The following is a 23,080-nucleotide window of genomic DNA, read 5'->3' as shown; positions in this document are numbered from 1 at the left end:
GAAAGACTATAGCTTTTAACAAATGAGCCCGTGAGAGCGGAGCACGGCGGCTGGCTCCATCCTGAAAGCATCCGGCCCCGCTTTTATAATCTAACAACAACATCTCTGAAGAGGCAGCCATACGAAGGGCTCACAGCTCCACGCACAGAGTCCTAGAAGAGCCTTGGTTCTGGAGTGGAAGGACCAGGCCATTCACCTCATTCAGTCCAAAAGAACTCAAGTACCAAAAGACTACTCAAGAGAACTTCAGAGCAGTGTCTGCGTCATATTTCTGAAGTGGCACTGCAAAAAAAAAAGCTCTGCCTCATTGTATCACTCTGAGACGGCTGTGCGGTTTCAGTGCTGTCGCCATACATAGATGCAACCCTGAAAAAGATGGTGGCTGACAGTGACCACAGTTACAGTACGCTGTGACTTTCAAAGCTGCAACAAGTCAGTACTTTTTTTGAGTTAAAGCCATTGCCAGAGTTCCCCTAGCAGCCTCTCAGACAGCACCCAGACTGTCTTCCTCTCATGTCTGCGGTTCTCCTGAGACAGTTGTCACGTCCTATCTGGATGCATTTACAGACGTTTACCGTCAAGGAGAGCCCTCAGTAGCAGCACACAAGACAATGTACACTTTGAGGACACATTTCTGGTTTACGGTTAACCCAGGAGACATTCAGCATGTCAGTTCATGTGGTGTATTTCCCCTTAGTTCCTGGTGCAGTCAATCACCCCTTCAGCTGGTTTACACTCCCTGTCCCACTGCAGCAAATATTAATCGAAAACCGCCTTACTTAAAGAAATAGTTTGACACTTTGAGAAATGAGCTCCGTTGTCTTCATGCCGAGAGTTAGATGAGAAGATTGATACTACTCCCGAGGCTCATGTATGGTCAACATGAAGCAACAGCCAACAGCCAGTTAGCTTAGCTTAGCATTAAGAGAAGAATAGGGGGAAACAGCTAGCCTGGCTTTGTCCAAAGTATGGCTACAAACACCTTTAAAGCTCACTAATTAACAATTTATACATTGTTTAATTAAAACATCTGAATGTAAAAACACATGGTTTTATGATGTCATCACTGTGCCATTGGAGATTCAAGTAAACTACTAAGCCTTAGAGTCTAGAGTAGCAGATTTTGTTACCTATAGGTCCAGCTGTTTTTTCCTGCTTTCAATCTTTGTCTTCTTCAAATGTACTTAACACGAGCCATGGGAGTAGTGTCAATCTTCTCATCTAACTCTCGGCAAGAAAGCAACTAAGCTTGTTTCCTCGCCAAAAAATTAAATTATTCCTTTAAAAAAGGTGCAACAGAAGCAAGGCACCAGCACTATAGAAATTCAGCCAAGATGATTTTCTTTATATAAAAACAGTTTATTGATTTATCAACAACTGTCAACTGTACAATCCTTAGGGATGATGACACGTGTATGCTACACAGTCTGTGTGTTTATGCAGAGACCATTCTTGTCTATGAGAAGATTGTAGTCGAACATTATGAAATACTGAAGAAAGCAAACAGAGCATACCCAAAATGTCAAATGTGGTAATGGCTTTGCCTGCCACCTTCACGAGTAACCATGTAAATCCTGCACATCAGTCACAGAGAGAGTCAAACGAGAGAGGCAATAATTAACTCTTAGACTGATGACGAAACTATGCTGAGTGGATAAATTAAGATTCATACACTAGTCGAGTCAACAGACTGAACTCAAGTCACAGCTGCTTCTTGTTATCCATTGAATGTCACTGAAAGCAGCCAGTGTTCAGTGATGGGTCTCCTTTATAAAGTTGATTTTCTGCTGACCAGGGCCAAAGGGTATAGACGTAACTGGAAACCATGATTTTCTCCTCTTCCAGTCGGAAAAAAAGGGCCTTTGCAGAATCCGTCACTGCTAAAATCCATGGGACAAACGTCTGTATTACAGCAAATAGCAGAGAAAAATACCGTTGTCAGGGAGAAAAAAAATCCAAATTAGATTTCCAAAAAGGTCATTCTGGACAAAGAACATGAAAAAAAGCAGAGGAGGGAAAAAAAACTGAAATAGAGTATCCTCTTACAAAGTCCTAATCTAATTTCCATCCCTAGAAGGGACAGAAAATCACGGAGAGCACAAGAAAGAACCATCACAAGCGTAACTGGACACCAAAATATAAATCTATAAAAGGCCTTTTATTACTCCATTATGTACACTTTTCACAGGACCTCCAAGGAAAAGCTCCAGAGCGAAGCGCCGCTTCTAGTTGTGTCATGGAACTTTATCTCCACATTAAAAAGGATGAATAAAAAAAAAAAGAAATATCCAACAAACAATAAAACAGCAAGACATTATTTTCTTCTGAGTGCCTTGGGGAACTGCACTTGCTGTACAAGTGTTAGTTGTATGAGAGAGGAAGGGCAGAGCCGAAGGTCACAGCGTCCACGGCCACAACAGCACCAACGTCCACTTCAGTCTGGCACTGCCAAACTTCCTGCCCATCCACTCCGGGGCTGCAGGCAACATCCATGCGGTCTGTTTGAGGGAAGGTAGATGGAGGAAGAGTCTACTGTTCCTGAGCACGAGCATGCTCCGAGCCAAAGCAGTCTGTTCTAGTAGATCACTTCATATACAGTGGCCTTCTTGTCACCAGAGCCTGTCACAATATACTTGTCGTCTGTCGAGATGTCACAGCTCAGGACAGATGAGGATTCCTTGGACTGGAGAAGATAAAATACATGTTAGTCTCGGAGGCAGTTGACATTCTCATCTACATTTGAAGTTAAGTGGAGAAGATTAGCCGACTACGGGGCAAGATTAGATTGCAATGACATCAAGTTCTGGCCTGATGCCCCTCAAAAAGACTTCTTTGTCAGGTCAATAATTCAGGTTCAGTTTTCACTGATAGGAGTGTCCTGTCAGACAGCGGACGCTTTGCCCTTCCTCTGAGAGACAGCTGTGTATACTTTTGGACTGGCTGCAGACAGAGTGTATTGATTTGCATACCTGGAATATGCTGGCGCCATAAGGAGTCCTCCAAGCATTCAACAGATTATCCTTCCCAGTGCTTACGAACCATTTACCTGCAAAGGGAAACAACAGTGCAATCAGGCCTCCTTGGACTAAGAAGTGGTATAAAAACATCTACAAATGAAGAATTATCAGGTAACCTTCAAAACACAATAGGCATTCAGACTGCACTACATAAAGTAGGACAGGCTAAGGCCCTTTTGCAGGTTAGTACAGTCAGCATGATCTCTCCCTCCTTTTGTGTGTGTGTGTTCATACCACAGTAGGCGAACTTGAGGGAGAGGACACAGCTCTCGTGCAGGTGGAGCTGATACTTGTCAGGCTTCGAGTGGTGGAGCACCTCCACGTTGCTGCTCTCCATGCCCACAGCAAGCCACTCTCCAGTTGGACAGTAGCCCAAGGAGAAGATCTGGAAGTTGGACGGAACAGTAATTACTGACAGTTCTGGGGCTGAAAGGAAACTGCCCTCCGCAGTAAGTCTGTGGATATGTGTGTGTGTGTTATCCAGCTCTTCTATGTTACAAGGTTGTACCTGTGAAGTGAAGTCATGCTGCTGCAGCTGCCGACCCTCCCTCAGATCCCAGGAGCGCACAGTATTGTCAAGGCCGCCTGTCCAAAGCTTAGTGCCATCATGGGATATGTCAATACAGCTAGCACCATCCGTGTGACCCTGAAACTGCCTGCAATCAAAGTCAGAAAGCATACAAACAATTATTGACAGCCTCTTTTAAAATTGCTCACATAACAGTACTCATGTTACGGGGCCAAAGCCCGCACAGTGTTAATAAGTGTTTTCTTCCAACCTAACGAGAGTCTGGTTGTGCAGGTCCCAAACGGCAATGTTTCCATCACTGCAGCAGGAGAAGCAGACTTTGGCGTCGGGGCTGATGGCCAAGGCGTAGCATGCCGGGGCCGAGGAGGTGAGCTCTGCCTTGATGCGGGGTGTCGGAGAGGCCAGATCCCAGATGGTCAATGTGCTGGCCTCGCCTCCAACAATCAATGTCCGGCCATCAGGCAGCAGCTTACAGGAGCGGATGTAGTTATCCCTGTTCTGTTGCACAGAGGACAAAGCGAATCAATACATGTTCAGTTCAGTGGAGCTAGAGAGAGATTTAGGAACAAGTCGGTGGGAAAGAGGATGAAAATCCTTCCGTCATAATAAACCAACCTCAGGGTGTTCTCAAGTGTACTCTGCCTGCTATATTTTGCGTTTTTAGCTTGTTACATTTACACATTTATTTTGTGATGTTCATATTTCATACATAATTTATCCGAAAATGTCGTGCGGTTTAAAAAAAAGAAAAAAGAAAAAATGTTTTTTGGTTGTTGCTGAAAGTGCTTTCAGCTGCCTTTGTGTACCAACGTATTTGCAGTAAACTGATGTGTGCCCGTTGTGACCCTCATGTATCACAAAGAATTATTATCATTCATTATCATTGTGAATGGAATGAGGTTGTGTACAGTTCAGTACCTTTCAAAACAACTACTCAAGCAGAACTAGGTGTAAAAAAAAAAAAAAGTTGTTGATGAGTATCACGTGAATCAGCAGCCGTGCTCACCAGACAGTCCAGTTGGGACACGGGACTCTTGCTGCCAGGTTGGCTGATGTCCCAGATTTTGACACAGCCTTTGCCACCAGTGTAGACATGACGTGTGGGGTTGCTAATGGTAACGGCGCAAACCACCTCGCCGTGGCTCAGCGTGTTGATCTGACGGGCGTGGCGTGGAATACCCGGGCCGATCAGTGCGTCAGGCGGGAAGGGCACGGGCTGCATCTGACCGTCTGCACTGACGTGGAAGGAGTAAGCCCTGATGGAAAAGACGCGCGTTAGTGGTCGATATCGCTGCCGTTTCTAAAATCACATTTGGTGACAGACACTTACGGTTTGCCACCCGAAATTGATGTGAGGCTGGTTGGAAGGCCTGGAGCTCGCATGTGGGTGTGAGGATCAAACCCCTGAAAAATGACAAGATGGAAACCTTTGATTAACATATGTTACTGACCAGTGATCGCAGTCAAATCCACATGGTGTTTTTTCTAAAATGGATAGTTAGACATTTTGGGAAATATGCTTATTTGCTTTCTTGCCCAGAGTTAAGATTGGTACCACTCTCATATTTGTCAGTTAAATATGAAGCTACAGCCAGCAGCCTGTTAGCGTAGCTTAGCATAAAGAATCGAAACAGGTAAACAGCTAGCTCTGTCCAAAAGTTTAAAAAAATCCTTGTGTGCATTCATGAGATAAACAAAACAGGGGCCTACTCATACATAAACAGCTTCTTATTGCTACTAAAGGTCTAAAACTCCACAGGGAACCTTTTACAGACAGATACAGAAAGGTATTGATCTTTTCATCCAACTCTGGGCAAGAGACAGAGTGTCAAACTACTATTTTAAACATGTGCAATGCTTGTTTGCATGTGCAAAGAGTGTTACCATGGGAGAGCGTCCATAGGCTGCAGCTGCTGCAGCGCTCATCTGAGGGGAGATGTGCAGACCGGCGTACACACCAGGACTGGTTAGGCCTCCATTCATTTCATGATGGCCCATCATGGCAAAGGGGGTAGGGTAGGAGCCAGCGATGGACAGAGGGGTACGTAAAGCTGGTGCTGCTACAGACAAAGACAGGAGGAGGATATTGGTAACATAACAGTACATTGGGGAGGATGGAAATAAAATAATCTCAGTTGCTTGCGAGGAAAGAGAGTGGTACCAACCTAGAGCCTCCATGCCTGGTGGTTTGCCCAAGATGGGTCTGAGCCCAGGGGTGGAGCTGGTGCCAGGGGTGGGGGCATCGTTGCGAGGGGTGGGGGTGTTGGACTTGAGGCCAGGCGTGGAGGATTTGTCATTCTGTCGAGGGAACGAGAGAGCAAGCACATTCACAACCCCAGAAGCCAAGCACTGTGCAGATGACAATTTGAGAGCAAACTGAACTTAATCCAATCTAATTCTGACAACCCTCATAGTCCTGCAGAGCCATAAACTGCTATTTATTCTAAAACCTATTATGGTCACAATGGAGATGGGGCCGTTTTTATCCCCTTACTGCTTTGGCTTTAATCTTTTAGTGAGGCAGAGGGGAAAAAATCCTGGAGGAGTTAAATACATTGAGCTATTAACAGAGAAGACCTGACTGATCCTGATGCGGGACAATATTATCCCTGACGTTTAGTCATGCACTTAAAGCACCGACAGCCATTCTTAATCCACTGCAGAAAACGTCCTAGATTTATTTGAACATATCCCTTTGCTCTCTCTGCAATTCTCATTTAAACCCTTTCTGTCCTAGTTTGCTCGTAACTCTTGGTGTCTTACATGACTGAGCTCCTTGGCCTTGGATGATGGGGTGCTCCCAGAGGATGCCACTGATGCAGGGCTGTTGGGTGTGTCCTTTTTTGGGGGGCGGGGCTTATCAATGCCATTTTCAGGAGGTGAGTGGGCGGGGCTTGCTCGCGGAGTGGCAGGGTCCTGGAGAAACAGAAATAGATTTACATTTATGTAACGGCTTTGTCTCGGTACATGTCAATATGCAAATTTACAATTGCATGCTGCTCTGCTCACCTCATTAGACACATCTACCACCAGGTCATCACTTTTCTCTCCGTCACTGTCCTGTAAAGATAATTGACAAATTAGTTACCTTGAAAAATGAGATATAAGGTGTTGAACTGAAAGTACAGGGTTGTTTTTTTGTTTGTTTTTCGGTCAGGTAGCTGTTGCTCCCGTTCTCTAGTCTTTATGCTAAGCTAAGCTAACCAACTCTTGGTTGTAGCTTCATATTTAACGGAAAGACATGGTGGTTTATCAACCTTCCTAACTTGATCTTGGCAAGAAAGCGGATTTCCCAAAAGGTCAACAATTCCTTTAATGACTTACATATCTGCTCAAACTGTCCTTCTCCTCCACTTTGCGTTTCTTAGAGTCCAAACTGTAATCAGAAGAGCTGCGGTGCTTCTCACTGGCTGTGCGTAAGCTTTCGGAGGGGGATACGGAGTTATTCTGCAAAGAGAGAACCAAAAATACTTTATTACCATTTCGTCATTGTAAAAGAGAGCAGCGAGTCATTCATCAGCTACAAATTCACAGAGAACACACTGTGCCAACCCAAACACTAAAAATGCCCCATTCACATAACTAGGGATGCTGCAGACTCTTAAAATGCAGCTGTAGGCCAGCTCCAAGCAGTACCCTGACACCAGCCAAGCCCAATCTCACACACAAGGCCGTCCCTGGCCAAACAACAGAATGGGCCGTTATCTGAACTGAAAGGAGGAGGTCTTGTTTTCTGAGCTGGGCTCCCTCCTCCTCATAACTGGACAACAAACAGCCTCACAGGGACATGAGCAGTGTGTTGTGGCTGAACAGAGGGTCTTTTCTCCGGAGTCAGTCAGGCTAAGCGTGAGAGAGAGAGAGAGAGAGAAGCTGTATGTTGTGGCCATTGATTGCCGCAGCGCGCTTGGGCAGCATGTCAGCTCAGCCTTTGAGCTCTGATAAAGAAAGAGAATCTATATCCTGCCAGTGGGCACGGCAGTGTGGGACTGACTGGTGCTTCTTCATGGAGCTCGCCTGCCCACACAAGCTGGGACAACTCACTCCAAACGCCAACAGAATGGGAGGAACTAGGCAGGTGTCCAGCAGCTTTCACAGGAGTTTGCCATTTGCCTGTAAAACTGCCAAGTTCTCCTGAATCCCTCTGTCCCTTCTTCTGAAGACCAAAGCAACAACATGGACTAAATCGGTGGCAGCCAGGAGAAATGAACAATGGCCGATGGACTAGCAGTCTGGGCAAAGGGCCACTGTCCGCATAATGGCTGACCTTTAAAGAGATGCTTAGCGTGACTCATTAACCAAAGTCACCACTCTGCTATCAGATGACCTGGGACAAGAGCACAGAAACAAAACAGGCCTGCTAATCGCCCCAGGAGTTCCATTTCTTCAGACATGACTGCACCCATTCAGCTGGCCCAGCCTACAGAAACCCAATCTCACAGGCACATCACAAGCCATCAGAGATTGCAGCCATTCCAATAAAACGCTTTAGCAGGTCCACCAGACGGGGCGGATAAAAAGAAAACAAAACAGCTCTCCATTTGTGTTCATAAATATTCATCACATGCCAAGAAAGAGAGTGAGCTGGTAAACAAGGGAGACAGTAGAAGGGATCAAATAAATCCTTTAAGAAGGGGAAGTCAAAGTCTTTCTTTAATTGTGATGAAATTACAAGGCTTCTAATCTCTCCAGCATGATACCAGTCATTTCCCTTCTGGATTAAACACACAGGATTTATATTCCAAGCCTCATTTCCAATTAATCATTTTATTGAAAGCAGATTACAACGGTGCATGAAATCAGCGGTAGCATGCTGGTTGGCAGGAATGTGTACTTGACATTCGCAGTGCAGATGAAAGTGTGATGAATAATGAAACCCAACAAGCCCTGCAACAAAAACAAATAGTTGCGGGTTTGGACACTCACCGCGTTCTCTGTATCGCAGACATCACAACGGCGGCAGAGGTGATGAGGAAACCAAGTGGAGCAAAGAGAAAAACACGTCAGTTAGCATATCATAATAGATGCTTCTGGCTGAACGTGTGAGAATCAGCTGCAGGGCACAAGGCCCCTCTTATCAACGTGTGCTGGAGCTGTTGAATAGCTTATGCAGTCATGGGCTGGGAATGTACCAGCTCATTACCCAGACAGAATGTGAACAGACAGGATGTGCTCCTCACCTAAGGGCCCTGCGATTCTGCTCTCGAGAGTGAGAAGCACTAAATTGCTTTTTCCCTGTTTAACATCTATGCAATAATGTTAAAATAAATATACATTTTAATCCTTCTAAATAAACTGGCTAAGCAGCTGGTTCACAGTTGGACGGCAATATGCCCGAGTTTAACGCCTCACCTCTGTGTTCGAGATCATGGTGGTTCTTCTCATCCTTCACTGGGAGGTGCGCTTGGCTGCCCAGGGCACCTAGCGCCAGCAGGCCTGATCCGGCGCCTGCCACAGGGGGGATGCCAGGCGGCTGGAGGCCTGAAGGGTGAGGTGGCAGCTGGATCGGAGGCCCGTGAGCAGCATGGGAGAGGTGCTGTGCCTGGAGCTGCTGCTGCTGTAAGTAGACAGGGAGGTAGACAAACAAAGAGTGGGTCGGAGGGAGAAAGCAAGCAGAAACCACACACTAAACATGAGGCTGATCAGTTAAACCCCGGATGATATTAGCGCATTCACACAGCTATTACTGTCAGGATCCGACAGCAATCCCCCCCCTTAGTGCTATTTCCATACCAGGCCAGGGTGGCATAAGCCCTAGATCTGTGCTGAGGAGAGTAGAAGTTACTAACGATCAACTGCTCAACACGTCTAATGCGTGAGTCGCAGGGCCAGAGACACGCACAGCGTTAGTAGTGCATGATGAGTTGAAAGGAAAAAAAAAAAATGAATCTACATAACGACAAACAGCAAAGCAAAGTTTGATTCGACCAAAGCTTAATGCAGAGGAATCATTTCACACCAGGTAAGATAGCACATTTCATACTGCAGCACCACTATGCCATCAGTGAGTTGAGCAATCCTCTTAAGCAACATGAAGCTGTCAGCCTGTGGGCTAAGCAACTACCTGTTTTTTAAACACTTCAAAAACACAACCAGCGTCTATTTACTCCTTTCATATTCATGTTCCTGGATTAACAGAACATGAATCATTTGCACACCCATACTTTAAGAGACTGAGGGAACACTAAGTGCCAGAAGCTGGCAGTCTTTCCCTCTCACTCTAAGTATTTGAGTGCGTGTTTCTGTGTGTGTGTGTGTGTGTGTGTGCGTCTGGAAGGCTGCTGTGGGAGCCAGGACCAGGGGTCCCGTGCTGGCACTCAGTCAACCCTCCAATATTCACCATCAATATTTGAAAGGCACAGGGAAATGGATGGGAGTTAAAAGGCACTCAGCATGGAAGTAAGCAGTTTAAAGCAAGGTTAAATAATACTTAGCTGAGACACCAATAAAAACATCAGCAATTTATTACCAGTCTACGAGCCAGCTGAATAATTCAGCTGCTGTAACAGCACGCAACTCCTCTCTTTTACAAGCCGGACTTCAATCAGTGACCATTTATGGCCGTTTCAGGAATATTAGGCACTTAGTAATGACTGGGGAGTTGGTCCAACACACAACACAATCTGGTTGACTTGCCTATCACATAGTTAAAAATACATTAACTCAGTCTTTTTAAAACACGATATTCAGTCGTAGGTCTTCCAAAGGGCACCTACTTCTAAAACATGTCCTTAAAAATCCTATCTGGAATGTCTTTTTAATTGCTTCTATATTATCTGCCCTGAAGGTGGAGAAGACTAGATTGGAAATTGGTAAGGTTTTTAAACTTGCAACCTTGTCCTTAGCTCCGTAGGGCAGATGTCATTCCAATTACAAAACCCGTGTGTGTGTGTGTGAAAGAAAGAGAGACAATATTGTGTCCATGAGGGAAATTAAGGAGCCAGTTCATTGGCAGGGGAGAGCCATCCTCGCTCATTGTGTTTAATGAGGCACTGATGGGTAATATGCATGGTTGATCAGCAAGAGCCCTCATTAGAGGGCCATAAATGAAGACAATAATAAATAAAGAAAGGAGTCTGGCCTATTTCCTCTAATTTAATATTCCAAGATAAAGACCTACTCTTTGCCCTTTTTTCTCAGACTGAGCGGAGCTACAGAAAAAAAAAAAAAAAACACACACAGGCAGGCAGGCAAAATTGAGCAACTGTATTATAGTGGTCTCTAGTGTACCATCTACACCAACTATAGTGAAACGCATAGCACTTGGACAGAAAAAGTGCCATGCAGCATGCACAAGCCCTTCAAGCCCAGATGTGTGCACACACCAAGTCAATTAACAACAACATGGCACATACAGACATGTGTGGATGCCACTGACCATGAGAGCCGGGTAGGCAGCCTGCTGCTGCTGAAAAGGAGGACAGAAAACAGTCAGCGTTCATCTCAACGCAAAGCAGCTTCCCTAGCTGCTCTAGAAGCCCTCTCTCCATTATTACATATGGCAATGAATAGTGTTACAGACAAAATAAATACATATTTTTATTTCCTTTTAAAACAAAGTCATTGTGTGAGTTTATGCAGGTGGCCAGTCGGAGACAGGTGGACTTATCTGAACAACTTCTTGGCTGACTTCAATATTTGGTGTGTTTTCTAATCAAATAGGAGCCGCCACAAGTCAGGTTCATCTCAACGCAAGCAGCTGCCCTAGTTGCATCCTATTAATGGCCCCGAGTCCCATTAATAAAGTATGCAGCTGGCTCCTGGATGCTGCCTGTCTGGCACGCTCTTTCCCCCCACCTTGCTTTACAATATGCATGAGGATTTTGGCATGCCTACAGAGCTTCTCCTCAATGAATAACTAATGAAAGGTATTCGTAAAACATACAGCAGCTACATTTCCACCTCCTCTGACATGAGCAATCGCCGTGACTTGTGTGAACACCCAACTGTTTCTTAAAACAGGCCGGATGCCAAATAGGACCATATACTAAAACAATGAATGGGCTCGTCCAATATTTGATCAAATGTAGACTTTTAAAGAAACTCATTTTAAATCATAACCAAAGCCACAAAAGCACAGAAATATTCCAGCGTTATTTTGTTCCAAATGTGAAAATCAAATACACAGGAAGGAGCCACAAATCAAATTAGCATTTCTTAGGAACAACTGCAGCTTGCAGCTGCTCCATTACAGTTTCCCAAAAACAAAAGCATCGGCTTCAGTCCAACTGATGAAAACAAGCAGCACTCCTTCACCTCAAGACACCTCGTCAGACAAATCCTAGGGAGCAATTATCCGGGAACAAAAGGTCACCAAGGGGGCATTAATTGAATTCCAATGTGCGCTTCCAGTCATCAAGTCAGCCTTTTGGGCCAGCCTCTTATGCTAAAGACTCCGCTAGATTCAACTGTAGTAATAAGACCACAGATAGCCTGAGCTTTGTATCGAGGGTGACACCAATCACTTCTGTTTTAGGAGGGCCGGGTGAGTACAGCTGATCAATGAGGAGCAGATGGTGTTTTGAAGCAGTGATGAACACCATACATTACAGCTCAGTGCTGCGGTGTGCAAACAGAGCTGTGCAGCAGAGCTGCTGTGATGGCTGACTGCTGTCTGCGCTGCCTCAGCTAGCTCGCAGCGCTGGCTGTGTTCTGCTCACCCTCAGCCCTTTAATTCCCACAGCTATCCAGGTCAGCAGTGAGGGATGAGGCTCCTCGTTAAAACCTTAGCCAATTAAAGCAATACAAGCTGCGAAGGGGATCTCAAGAGCTCTCAAGCTTGCATTTATAAAACACACAATAAGGCAGTGAAGATGCCGCCGAGACCAAAGCTGGAGCAACAGACCAGCTCTTGAGAGCTACGCTTGTTGTATATAGTTTGAATACGTTGGTGAAGAGTATAAAACTAAATTTGAAAATATTAAACACATTTGATTCAGCACTGTAACTGTCGCGGGTGGTGTATCACACAGTTCAGTCTACTTGGTGCATGAAGAAGACATTGATATTTATAGCTAGTTATCATCATATGTGCAGGTCAAATAAAGGAATAAAAAGGGGGTACACACGGTGAGAGGCAGATTGGGAAGTCCACGTACCCCGATGATAGCATTCAGCTCAGTCATAGTCACCTGCTTAGCCCGCTCCACTGCCTGAGCAACCTGCTGCTGGTGCTGTGGGAAGACATTTACAAAAGATGATTGGGGCATGCCAACATCTATCACACACCCACACTCACTTATCTGTGAATTTCACACTTCATTTTCATAGTGCTGCTGCAATTTTAAAAGTGAGGGCAAACGCCACACACAATTACTCAAAATTGCTTAACCTGAATTTTAGTTACTTTTTTGAAGCAGTATCTTTAGAAACCAGGCAACAATAAGCGACTTTACTTTAGTACTAAACTGTGAACTGATGGAGCGCAACATTCAAAACTCACCTCTTGTGACAGGAAAGGCATAATTTGCGCTAAAATTGCGTTGAGCCGCTTGGCAATCTCCGTCTGAAAAACAAAAGAGGAGCAAAATGACGGTTAAGTATGGAACAGACAGTGACTTCACATAACCCCGCCTTTAATGTTTACACCGATTAAGTCAATTACTGCGGCAATCAGAACTGCTTGACTCAACATCCTCTAAACAGCGTGATATTGACATTTGAAATATTTAAAACATTAGGAGAGCCCAAGGGGATGGAGCACAGCTGTGCTGAGAGTGCACTCCATGCTAAACGGATATGAGCAGGCAGAGTGCTGCTGTGTTGAGAGGATCCTCTCTGGCTCTGCCCTCATCTGCAACTCTGCTGTCCTGCAGTTAACCTCGGCGTTGAACCACACAACCACACCCCAGGAAGTGAGGCCCACAAACCAGATTGTTTACCTACATGTGACACTGTAGGCAATTTACATTAAAAGGGTTATAACTGTAGTTAGAGTAAAGATTATAAACCATAATGACCTGGAGGGTAACGCGCCTCAAATCTATGATCGATACCATTTAGAAGACAACTACCAGCCTGTGAAGAATAGGAGTGCAGTGAGCTAGAGCTCTCTGCCTTTCCAGGACCGAAGCCTCGGCCATTTCTCACTGCAATCAGCTGCCCAGTCCACCAACCTCCCAACCTCCCAACCTCCCATCTATCCACAGAGCCCTGCCTCCATTCTTCCGCTTGTCTACCAACTGCCATGGCAACGGCTGCAGCCCTATCTTGCTGGGATCATTATGCAAATGGCACCTCTGCTTGACCGTAACAGGCTTTAAAATCATATTATGTGCTTGGAGGCAGGTCATTAAATTGAATTTTCAGCCTGTCGATCACATGAACGTAGCAAATGAATGGTGGATAAAAAGAGCAATGGGAGGAGGTGTTCAGAGTGGGTGTGATACACCCCCTCCCCTGTAAAAAAAAAAAAATACTGCACAGCCGGCTTGTTCTGCCTCCTCCTCCTCCTCCTCCTCCTCCTTCTTCCAGGGATGGGAGATGAGACTCTCAGGTTCAAGCTCTGCGCTGGGAGCAGAAAAATAACAGTGCCAAAGCTACATCATCTATGGAATTTATGAGCTGCAGTTCAACCCAAGGCCGCTGCGGAACACAAACACGTCGCAGGGATTTTCTCAGATTTTTCATTTGGAGCAGCGCACACAATGTACTTTGCAGACCGCCAGCTTATTTATTACACATGGCAGAAATGCCAGGCAGTTTTGGCAGCCAGATGTATTACCTCTGAGCAGAGCCAGAGAGATTGGAGAGTAATGTCCAACAGAACGAGACCTGCTGACCCAAGCTGCAACATGGATAGCCACTTAGCCGGGCAAGCCAGCGGGACAAACAAGCTGAAGATGAAATATCAGATGAGACAAAGTAAAGCCTGGGATCAGAGGCAATAATGTGAAACAAATATATGGCAGCATGTGTTACAGAAAGTACAACAGTCTATAAGACAACACTGATTGTATCTTGATTACTGTCTGCAGACAAGAAAGACACTGAACTCCTCTGACTCAATAAACATGACCTACAACCAATAAAGCAACGGGAGGGTTAGATAAAGGTTTTATCAGCATTAGTATTAATGCAATGTCGTAAGTGCTCTAGCAAAGGCTCAAGAACGCGCTCAGAAATAGTTGAAAAGCTACAGAGCCTGTATAATCCATGTTTGTTGAGATAAGCCATGTCAATAGCAGTCGAACATTTGACAGGATTTGTGAAAAGGCCTTGAGCGCACAGTCCATTCCTCTGTAGCTTAGTGTCATGGTGACAGCTGGCTGGGAGAGGTCAGGAGGTGGCTGATCCACTGTGCCCTAAACAACTGGCAGCCTCCACACTCTCACAGCACAACATGCAAATACATGGAAAAGGCATCAACGCAGCTCACCGCTGCTGCCAGAATAGATACAGTGCAGTGCTGGGAGGACTTTCTTTTTTTTTTTTTTTTTTTTTGTTCTGCCGGCAGATAAAAACAGGGCTGTTGTCACTTTAAGTAGATGACAGCTTGGCCCTTGAGAGGCCAGCTTTGCGCTGCTGCTACACAATTACAGGTACTCGGACCTGTGTAGCACCACTTTAAGTGCACTCTCAGGCTGGCTTGTCAATGGTGTGCAGAAAGGTATTCGCCTGTTGCTATCAGCAGTGGGAAAATGGATTCGAGACACTGATGAGTATCAAATACAGAGGGAAAACTATTGTTGGCTCTGGTCACATGATCCATCTATAAACAATACTTGACTAGTCAGATTTGGAGGGCCTCCAAGATGAAAGCACGTCTCCTGATTTTTTCTAGCAGGAAGAGAATTAGACTAGCACTTGACTGTTAGCTCAGAAAATGACACGTTTCCTGAGATGTTACACAAAGCCTCAGAGCCTTTGTTAATGTGAAGCAAGTCCAGAATGATTTCTAATCGGCATTTGAAGTTATTTGTATTGATTAAGTAATCGAGTAAGGCCAACAGCCGGCCTGAATGGATGCATGAGATTACTATGATTAACCTTGTCATCTGCAGCAGTCAGCCAAGTCTTGGCTAAAGGACGGCTGTGATCTTAAACCAATAAACGTAATCTAAGAATCATAACCTTCTCCATCGAGCCTTATCTTAAAACACTATAACTTTCTGTTTCATAGAAATAGACTTGACACCCAACAGTTCACACCCTGGAATTATTCAAGTCAAGTCCCACATGACAGATTGGGGATATGGGAGCATTTACGGCTTGGAGAGCCACAGTTTTCCCCACCACTTTTCACTGCACGCCTCTTTTGTATGAACACTGCAGACAGTCCGCTGGCTGACCAAGTTTGTTTTGGCCCAGGGTATGGCAGATAGTTTGCTACTTAGCAAATGATTCCTGCAGCCATGTGTCTCGTGTCTGTGTTACGATTACAGGTAACAGCCAGATCTGATTGAGCCTCACCAACACCTAAAACCCAAACCCCCAAGCAGCTCTTGGAAACAAGCACCAGCTGATGGTAATTACTGGCTGACAACACGCAGCAGAAATTAGCCGTTTTGCATCTACATACTGTCATGGCTGATAGAGAGGGATCAGATAACACCGCCACATCAGTCCATCTGAGCTGTGCCGGTGTGTGTGTGTGTGTGTGTGTGTGTGTGTGTGTGTTCTGAAATCTGAATTATGTCCCTGCACGGTAATGAAAAAGGCACAGTTAGAGGAATGGATTTCCTCACTATGGAATAAATCTCCTGGCAGAAAAAAAAAAAATGCCTATGTGCATCCAATAATCCATCCCAACCCTGCCTGTAAACCACTCCCCATCGTCTCGTCCTCCCCTGGCTGAGCTGTAAACTGGGGGAGCTGCATGGGCCCACACTGTTTGCTCACAAACACGCCGTTCAGCAGGTTAGGGCCCTACTGATGAATTATTCAAGCGCTTCCATCAGCTCTGTAGAGGTTCCTGATAAAAGTCAGGCGCTAAAATGGATCAGTCGATTAACCTGTTTACACAGAGCTGGGCTGTTGCCCCTCCCCCGGCTCTATTCTCCAACTCGTCTCCGGCTCCCATCCCCCCTCCTTTCCCTCTGGTCGGCGATAAGTGCCTGACAGAAGCCATCAGAGCGGCCCGAGCCCTGACAGACATGTGGCAGTGTGACACACGGCTCAGACACTGATGGATCACCCTAGCACACCAATCCGCCATGTCTCCAACGCTGTCATTAACCAGGCTATAGGCTGTCGCAGGAGAGGGGATAGCCTCACTGGTTTAAGAGCAGCATACATGGGAATCTCCGGATTACTCATTCATTCAATCTTTATCTCCGCAAGCATCAGTGTGACTGATCCGGGGAGCAATACGTGATGGGATCTTTTGATAAGATATGGGCACAATACGTGATTAAAGGACTTTTGCCCCTCTCTCGTAATTACTGTTCATCTTAAGAAGAAATAGTGAGCCATCAGCTATCCTCTCTCTGAAATCACTCAGTCAAAGGCCGAGCCTGCCAAAGTCTACCTTAATCTTATCAAAAGGCTGAGACAAATCCAGGCTTTACACCACTGGCATTTCTTTTTAAAAAAAGGACCACAGCGATTGTACAAGTGGTGGTACAAGTTTCCTATCGTATTGCCTGGTTTGTGTGCAATACATCCTTCTGTTTACAGCCCATTACCAACGCTCAGTTCAGCTCACAGCCTACGAGTGGCTCCTCCTGGGTCCGACATCCCCCGACATTGTGGAAAAACCACTGAGCTGAAAAAGACGAGGAGCATGACGGTACCTACCTGTTTGTGCATCTCTATGTTCAGCCCGTAGGACATCTCATAATACTGAAACGAAAGCAAAGATTTCATTGTGATTAACGGTGTCAAAAGAAAAGTCACATTTACAATCAAGTCGTGCCAACATTTAATATATGTATGAAACTACTTTAAAATTCTTAACGAAGCAACTTTTGTTTAATCATTTCAATGCGACTTACATACCGCATATAGCCACAAATCAATATTTGAATTGATCACAACACTAATTACATCATCAGAAGGTTTTAACCATTATGATTGAAACCTAAATACAATGTAGCTTCTGCTGGCAAAGTTGATAAACGAGGATCAGACAAAAAAAAGGAGCTCTTTGAGCAGCGAACAGCGAAAAGTCAATAAATCAATATATTGTTGTTTATAGTGCCGGCACAGAGAAGATAGGGTTAGATGTATTGATCACCATCGCAAACCCTCAGATCTCCAGGATGTCTATTTACTTAGCGTAACGCGATTGCGCAACACTCTTGATATTTCAAGCCAGGTCAGCCCGTCTAGCTGAAATGTAATCCGTGGAGCCCACAAGTGGCAGCCGGGGCAGAAATGGCTTTCCAGTCAGCGTCTATTTGATGAGGCCAATGCATTATTCAGTCCATTAGCTTCTTCGAAAATTACTCTCAAACAAGAGAGCCATTCTGTCTGAGATCAGAGGCCCGCAGCCGTAGAGTAACCCGACACCCAGTGCTGGCTGTGGGATACTTCCCTACATGTTTACCTAACCTCCTCCCTGTCAGGCTGACATGTTGTTTTCCTGTGAAAAGAATGTCTAACTTAAGCCTGCATGTATTGGTTTAAGTCATCCCCGGTGTGTTTACCTGGGACAACAGAGTGCACCGCCGCAGAAGAGCCTCCTGATTGCGTCACGTCTGAGCTAAATTCCTGCCTCATAAGCACGCCCATGTTTTCCTAAAAAAGGATGGTTAAAATAAAAGCTAATAATTTAGGTTCACACAGAAACTACGGTCGACTTGGAGCGAAAAGAAACGGCAGCAGGTTCCACGTCCTCCATTTTGTTTGCCGCGGTGCATGTTTCCCACACACTGCTCTGGCCCTCACCATCAGCTCACACCTAATTTATGGCCATGCATATGTCTGAGCGTGGAGTCTCCTAGGAGAATAATCAGATCAGCACACACAGAGGGCAACGCCGCAGTCGACCCTTGGAGATCAGGGGCGCACAATAATGGAGCCTCAGCCCACTGCCGCCTGCCTGTCAGGAAGAGCGCCTCCGTATCAACCAGCTACAGCAAACCCCCCCCCCGGGGCCTTTCACAGGCCTGTACCTGACATTCAACCCGCCCTAACCACCACACAGGTGATCACAATAGCCTGTCTCGCTCCACCCCAACTAGATCTCCAACAAGCCTTGCAATTTGGAGCCATAATTGCTCCCTATTGTAACATAATCTTACCATGACATAGTGGCGCTGCATCTCTGTCTTCTCATTGGCCAGTTTGTCATACTCCACCTTAAGACTAAAATAGAAGACAAGGTGTCAATTTCAGGCATCGCTATAACTTCAGTAACTCACTCGCACTTAACCACTTGACATCAGAGGTTAAAAAAGAAAAAACGGCTGTCTTTTTTCATTCAACAACCAAATATTAGCCGTAACCTTAATTACTGAACTGAAACTTTGGCGGTATACTCTCTGTAATCATTACCTGTGATACTGGGCTTGCAGGAACTGAAATTCATCTTTAATCCTGTCACAAGACTCGGCTACGGTGAATTTGAAGCCAGGCTGACCGGGCTGATGTGGAGCCTGAAAGAAAGGTTGTAAAAAAAAATAAAATATATATATATATATATAGAATCACATCAGTCCAGTCACACAAGAAAGTTGTATTTTTCATTTTCTGCACTGTTCTGCTGAAGGGAGAAGACTAGTTCTCACATTAGACTACTTTGAAGATAATACCTCCTCTGCAGTAAGCAAGACATTACCACACCAGAGAGGTGATCTACTTCACACCTCCAGAAGCTAATAACACAACATGAATAGGCTTTCGCACTGAAAATGAAATCCAATCTGAAAATGAATTCAAACCACCACCTGTCCTCTGCAGCAGAGTCATATCATATGTTAGTGTATGGCTGAGTAAATATCTCCAGGCATGCAAACCATCTGCATCCATTTACCACTAAGTGCATGTTCTGGTGTAGCATAAATGCATTGTGATATAAGCATATAGAGTTGATGAGCTGCATTAAGGGTGGGAAACGCTTTGCACGGCAGATTTCAGAGGGAATCAGCACAGTCAGGAAACATGTCAACATCAAGTGTTGTCAGATAAATATGGAAGCTGTGTAGTACATAGAGGAAGCGCTTCTTACCGGATGTCGGCCTTGTGGATACATCTTGAAATGTATCCTTTGTTTATCTCTCCAGGGTGCAGGTCCTTTGGCAAAATGGTTGAAATGTGCTCACAGCCACACCGGTCTCAGCAGGCAGGGGTGGGGGGGGGGGTGGGGGCGGGGGGGGGGGGGCAGGGGAGGTCGTGAAAATCCCTGTGTTGAAAAATGACGCGGTTTAATCTTTAGACGAAAAATAACAACAACACAATACAGCGCACGTTGTTCGCTAATAAGTAGTCAGAACACCAAACTAGTTCCAGTTACATGCAGTCAGAGCCGTGTGTCACAAAGCAGCACCACAGTCCTGCGCTTCTGTCTTCTTGGTGACCTTATTCGGTCAGTGGTCAAGCGATATAGCCTACTATTAAAAAAAAAAAAAAAATATATATATATATATATATATATATATATATATATATATATATATATATACACACACACATCGATTTACAATTTAAAACTGTTACAAACACAACACAGACCAAAGAAAACGCGCTCGAATTATCCGTCAGATTGAAATGCTTGCATGAAAAATCGTTTGTTTGAGACTCTAATCTTGACTGATGTTCGTCAAACAGCCAGCCCCCGCTCTAGGACGTCTCCAGGCCGGCTTCCACCTACTGTTCGACTCCGCGGACAGCGATGGAAACGGTGCGCTGTTGAGCGTAAATACGCCCCAAAAAGAAACCCGAAAAAAACAAATCAACAGCTCTGCTTTAATACATACCCGTGCGTGCGTCCTTAACCGTCAGTCCGACTTTTTTTCCTGAAGAAAAAAACACCGAGTCGGCTATAATTCATGCGCTTAATCCCTCCTAATGTAAGCGTGGTGGACGCGGATCTCGACAAGCATCCTCCTCTCTCTCCGGAGCGCACCCAGCCAGACTGGGGGAGCAGTTGGGAGAAAATTTGGTGCGGTCTGGCTCGATTAAACTACTTTATTCTCCGCCGCGAAACCTCCGAGGAATGCGCGCCTTTTGTGGCTGGTTAATCCCAAAATGAAGAAGAAGAAAAATATATGCTTCCAAAATCTAGTCTTCCGACTCGAAGAGGTTGGAGATTCTTTAAAAGCGTAACATGGTACTCTCCACAATCTCGTTTTTCCCCCTAGTTGTCCAAGCTTACCCCGGTTGCCACACACAGGCAGCAGGGCTGAACTGCCGTGAAAGCGTCTATCTGTCCAATCGGATTACTCGGAAGGAATAAGACCACATCTGCCTATCGGAGAGCGACGGGCCCCACGTGGGGTGCAACGGTACATGACATCATCCCGCGGATCCACAAGGCATCATCCGTCCGTCCCACCGTGTACGACAACAACAGCAGGCAGTGATGTGCCGACGAGGATATCCAAATTTGACAGAGACAACACAAATTCCACATCCGCAATTCATGAGGGTGTTTTTATTTTTTATTTTTACGGTCCAAATAAAGTTGATGAATTTTTGGGTGAGACCACCACCAGCGGGACGGGGGAGGGAGGTGCGATGCAACAACCGTTCTTGAATTGTTATCACCATACAAGGAAAAGGGGGGACATGGGAGCTCGGTTGTAATACATAGTTATAAAATGCAAAGCGATGTAACTGTGAAACATCGAGAGTGACGGCCCAAATCAGAAACGCGTGGGTTAAACTCCCCCCAACACACACACACACACAGGGAAGGGCACAATAATGACCAATCGATCGACGAGATCCACACAATTAAAGGCACGGGGCCGACTCGACATTTTAGTGTTAAATATCTCGTGATTCGTGCACAATAACATCCGCGCGCCAACCTATCAGCATTTGTGTAACAGCCACACTGCGGGGAAGAGAAGAAGTGATTGCCTTTGTCTGATATGAACATCAGCCATGTCTGAGCGCAGCCTCGACGCCTTGTTTTGAAGGTTCAACTCTGCCCCCACGTGGGATTCCTCTGCGGCTTTAAGGCCTCTCGTCCAATGGCGGCGCGGCGCACTTACTCGCCGGCTTCCCATTGGCCCAGAAGCGTTGAGCCTGTCATTCACCGAGCAGCGTTGTCAATCAATACCACGCGGGGTCAAGCGCTGACAAATGCCTGTGCTCCTCGGTCCTCTGCCTGTGAATAGAGCCTGGAATGGCTGCTTAATTAGCTTCGAATGGCTTTTCTCTCCAGTTCAAACAATCTGTTACCACCACGTGGTAATGAGAGCCTACATTAAACAAAGGAAGAAAGGAAGCATGCAAACAGTTGTAACATTACAACCTGTAGTTTTCCTTTACATATGGGCCTATGTAACGAGCACACAAAAGGTTCTTGTTTACCTTTTGTCAAAAAGGCCAATCGAACCTGTTCTAACATCAAACATTAAGTGTGATATTAATGTTATGCTGCATGCATGGTCGGATGTCGTGCTTCCACAATCAAACACCACAAATAAGACACTTGTCTTTTTGTTTTTAAAGAAGCTACTTAAATCAGTTGTGTGTTATTTCTCGGCTGTGATAACAAGCCTGTGAAATGAGGGAAAACAAAATCCATATGCATAAAAATAGTAAGCCTAATTATGTTATCTCCAGTCTTTTAATATATAACACACATTCAAAGCTGTCAAATTAGCAAAATATGGAGTCTTTACACATTTATTACATGTAATCTTATACAAAACAGAACCTAATTATGGTTGTGTTAATAAAGCAAATTTAATCTAATGATGGTCCGTATGAGGCCTAAAAAAAAGTGACTGAATTACAAAACAACCATCCACGTCTCACACGGAGTGTAGCAGTAGCCTTTTGGGAATGCTAAGGTCATTTTGTCATGTTAAGGTCTGAGATTGCCCAGCAGTGGTCTTACTTGTCATTCTTGTCAGCCACCTTGAGGATGTGGGATAACTGTGTTATTTCCAAGAGTATGGAGGCAGTCTGTGAGAAACTCAAGCACACACAAGAGCTGGCGGGCTAATCTCAGCCAGGCACCCCCTCATGCTTTTCAATAGAGAGTGCTTGGATTAAAGGCAACAAAAGGCCGGGCCAAACCCCAGGGAGAGGGGGCCCTCAGCCCACCGAGACCCCCACACTGTTTATTTACACGGAAACCTCAGCCTCGGTGAAGCTCCCACCCTCAGGCATTACACACTGGCCTATTTGCAGAGGTGGCTCTAATTCCTGACAGAGCGGGGATTGTCCTCACTCCTGCCACTTTGAACTGAGGAGCAACTCGCTTTCCACATAGCTCAGATACAGCTAGTGAGCAAATATTTTGCTTCTTCCACAAAACAATTACTGCAGGGCTTATTGTCCAAAGGTGCATGGCCATGTCACACTCTGCATTTCTTTGGAAATATTTGTATTACTCCACCAAGGTGCTGTTTGAAATCAAGGTTTTGCTGCCGCAGAACAAGGCAAAGATCAACGATATGGTGGAATTCATCAGATT

The 23,080-nt window shown here is 45.3% G+C and overlaps 1 protein-coding gene across 1 annotated transcript; it reads right to left on the bottom strand.

The window, feature by feature from the left end:
- Positions 1 to 1,338: 1,338 nt before the first annotated feature.
- tle3a (TLE family member 3, transcriptional corepressor a) lies at positions 1,339 to 21,082 on the bottom strand. Its single transcript, XM_076089185.1, has 22 exons — positions 20,403 to 21,082; positions 19,655 to 19,828; positions 18,982 to 19,082; positions 18,729 to 18,792; positions 17,281 to 17,325; positions 12,986 to 13,048; positions 12,612 to 12,716; positions 10,922 to 10,951; positions 8,896 to 9,100; positions 8,470 to 8,477; positions 6,871 to 6,993; positions 6,556 to 6,606; positions 6,310 to 6,462; positions 5,712 to 5,844; positions 5,431 to 5,606; positions 4,877 to 4,950; positions 4,553 to 4,802; positions 3,797 to 4,044; positions 3,526 to 3,673; positions 3,252 to 3,402; positions 2,970 to 3,046; positions 1,339 to 2,683 (listed from the first exon to the last, which is right to left on the bottom strand). Exons 2-22 carry the CDS (start codon positions 19,676 to 19,678, stop codon positions 2,576 to 2,578), a joined length of 2,337 nt encoding a protein of 778 aa, XP_075945300.1. The 5' UTR covers positions 19,679 to 19,828; positions 20,403 to 21,082; the 3' UTR covers positions 1,339 to 2,575.
- Between the last annotated feature and the right edge of the window lie 1,998 nt (positions 21,083 to 23,080).

The sequence above is a fragment of the Anarhichas minor genome, unplaced genomic scaffold (genome assembly GCF_050575085.1).
Source record: "Anarhichas minor isolate MPS153535 unplaced genomic scaffold, ASM5057508v1 ptg000011l, whole genome shotgun sequence".
In the NCBI taxonomy this organism is placed as follows: Eukaryota; Metazoa; Chordata; class Actinopteri; order Perciformes; family Anarhichadidae; genus Anarhichas; species Anarhichas minor.
The sequence above is the reverse complement of the archived record's forward strand: the minus strand, read 5'-3'. Positions and strand labels throughout refer to the sequence as shown.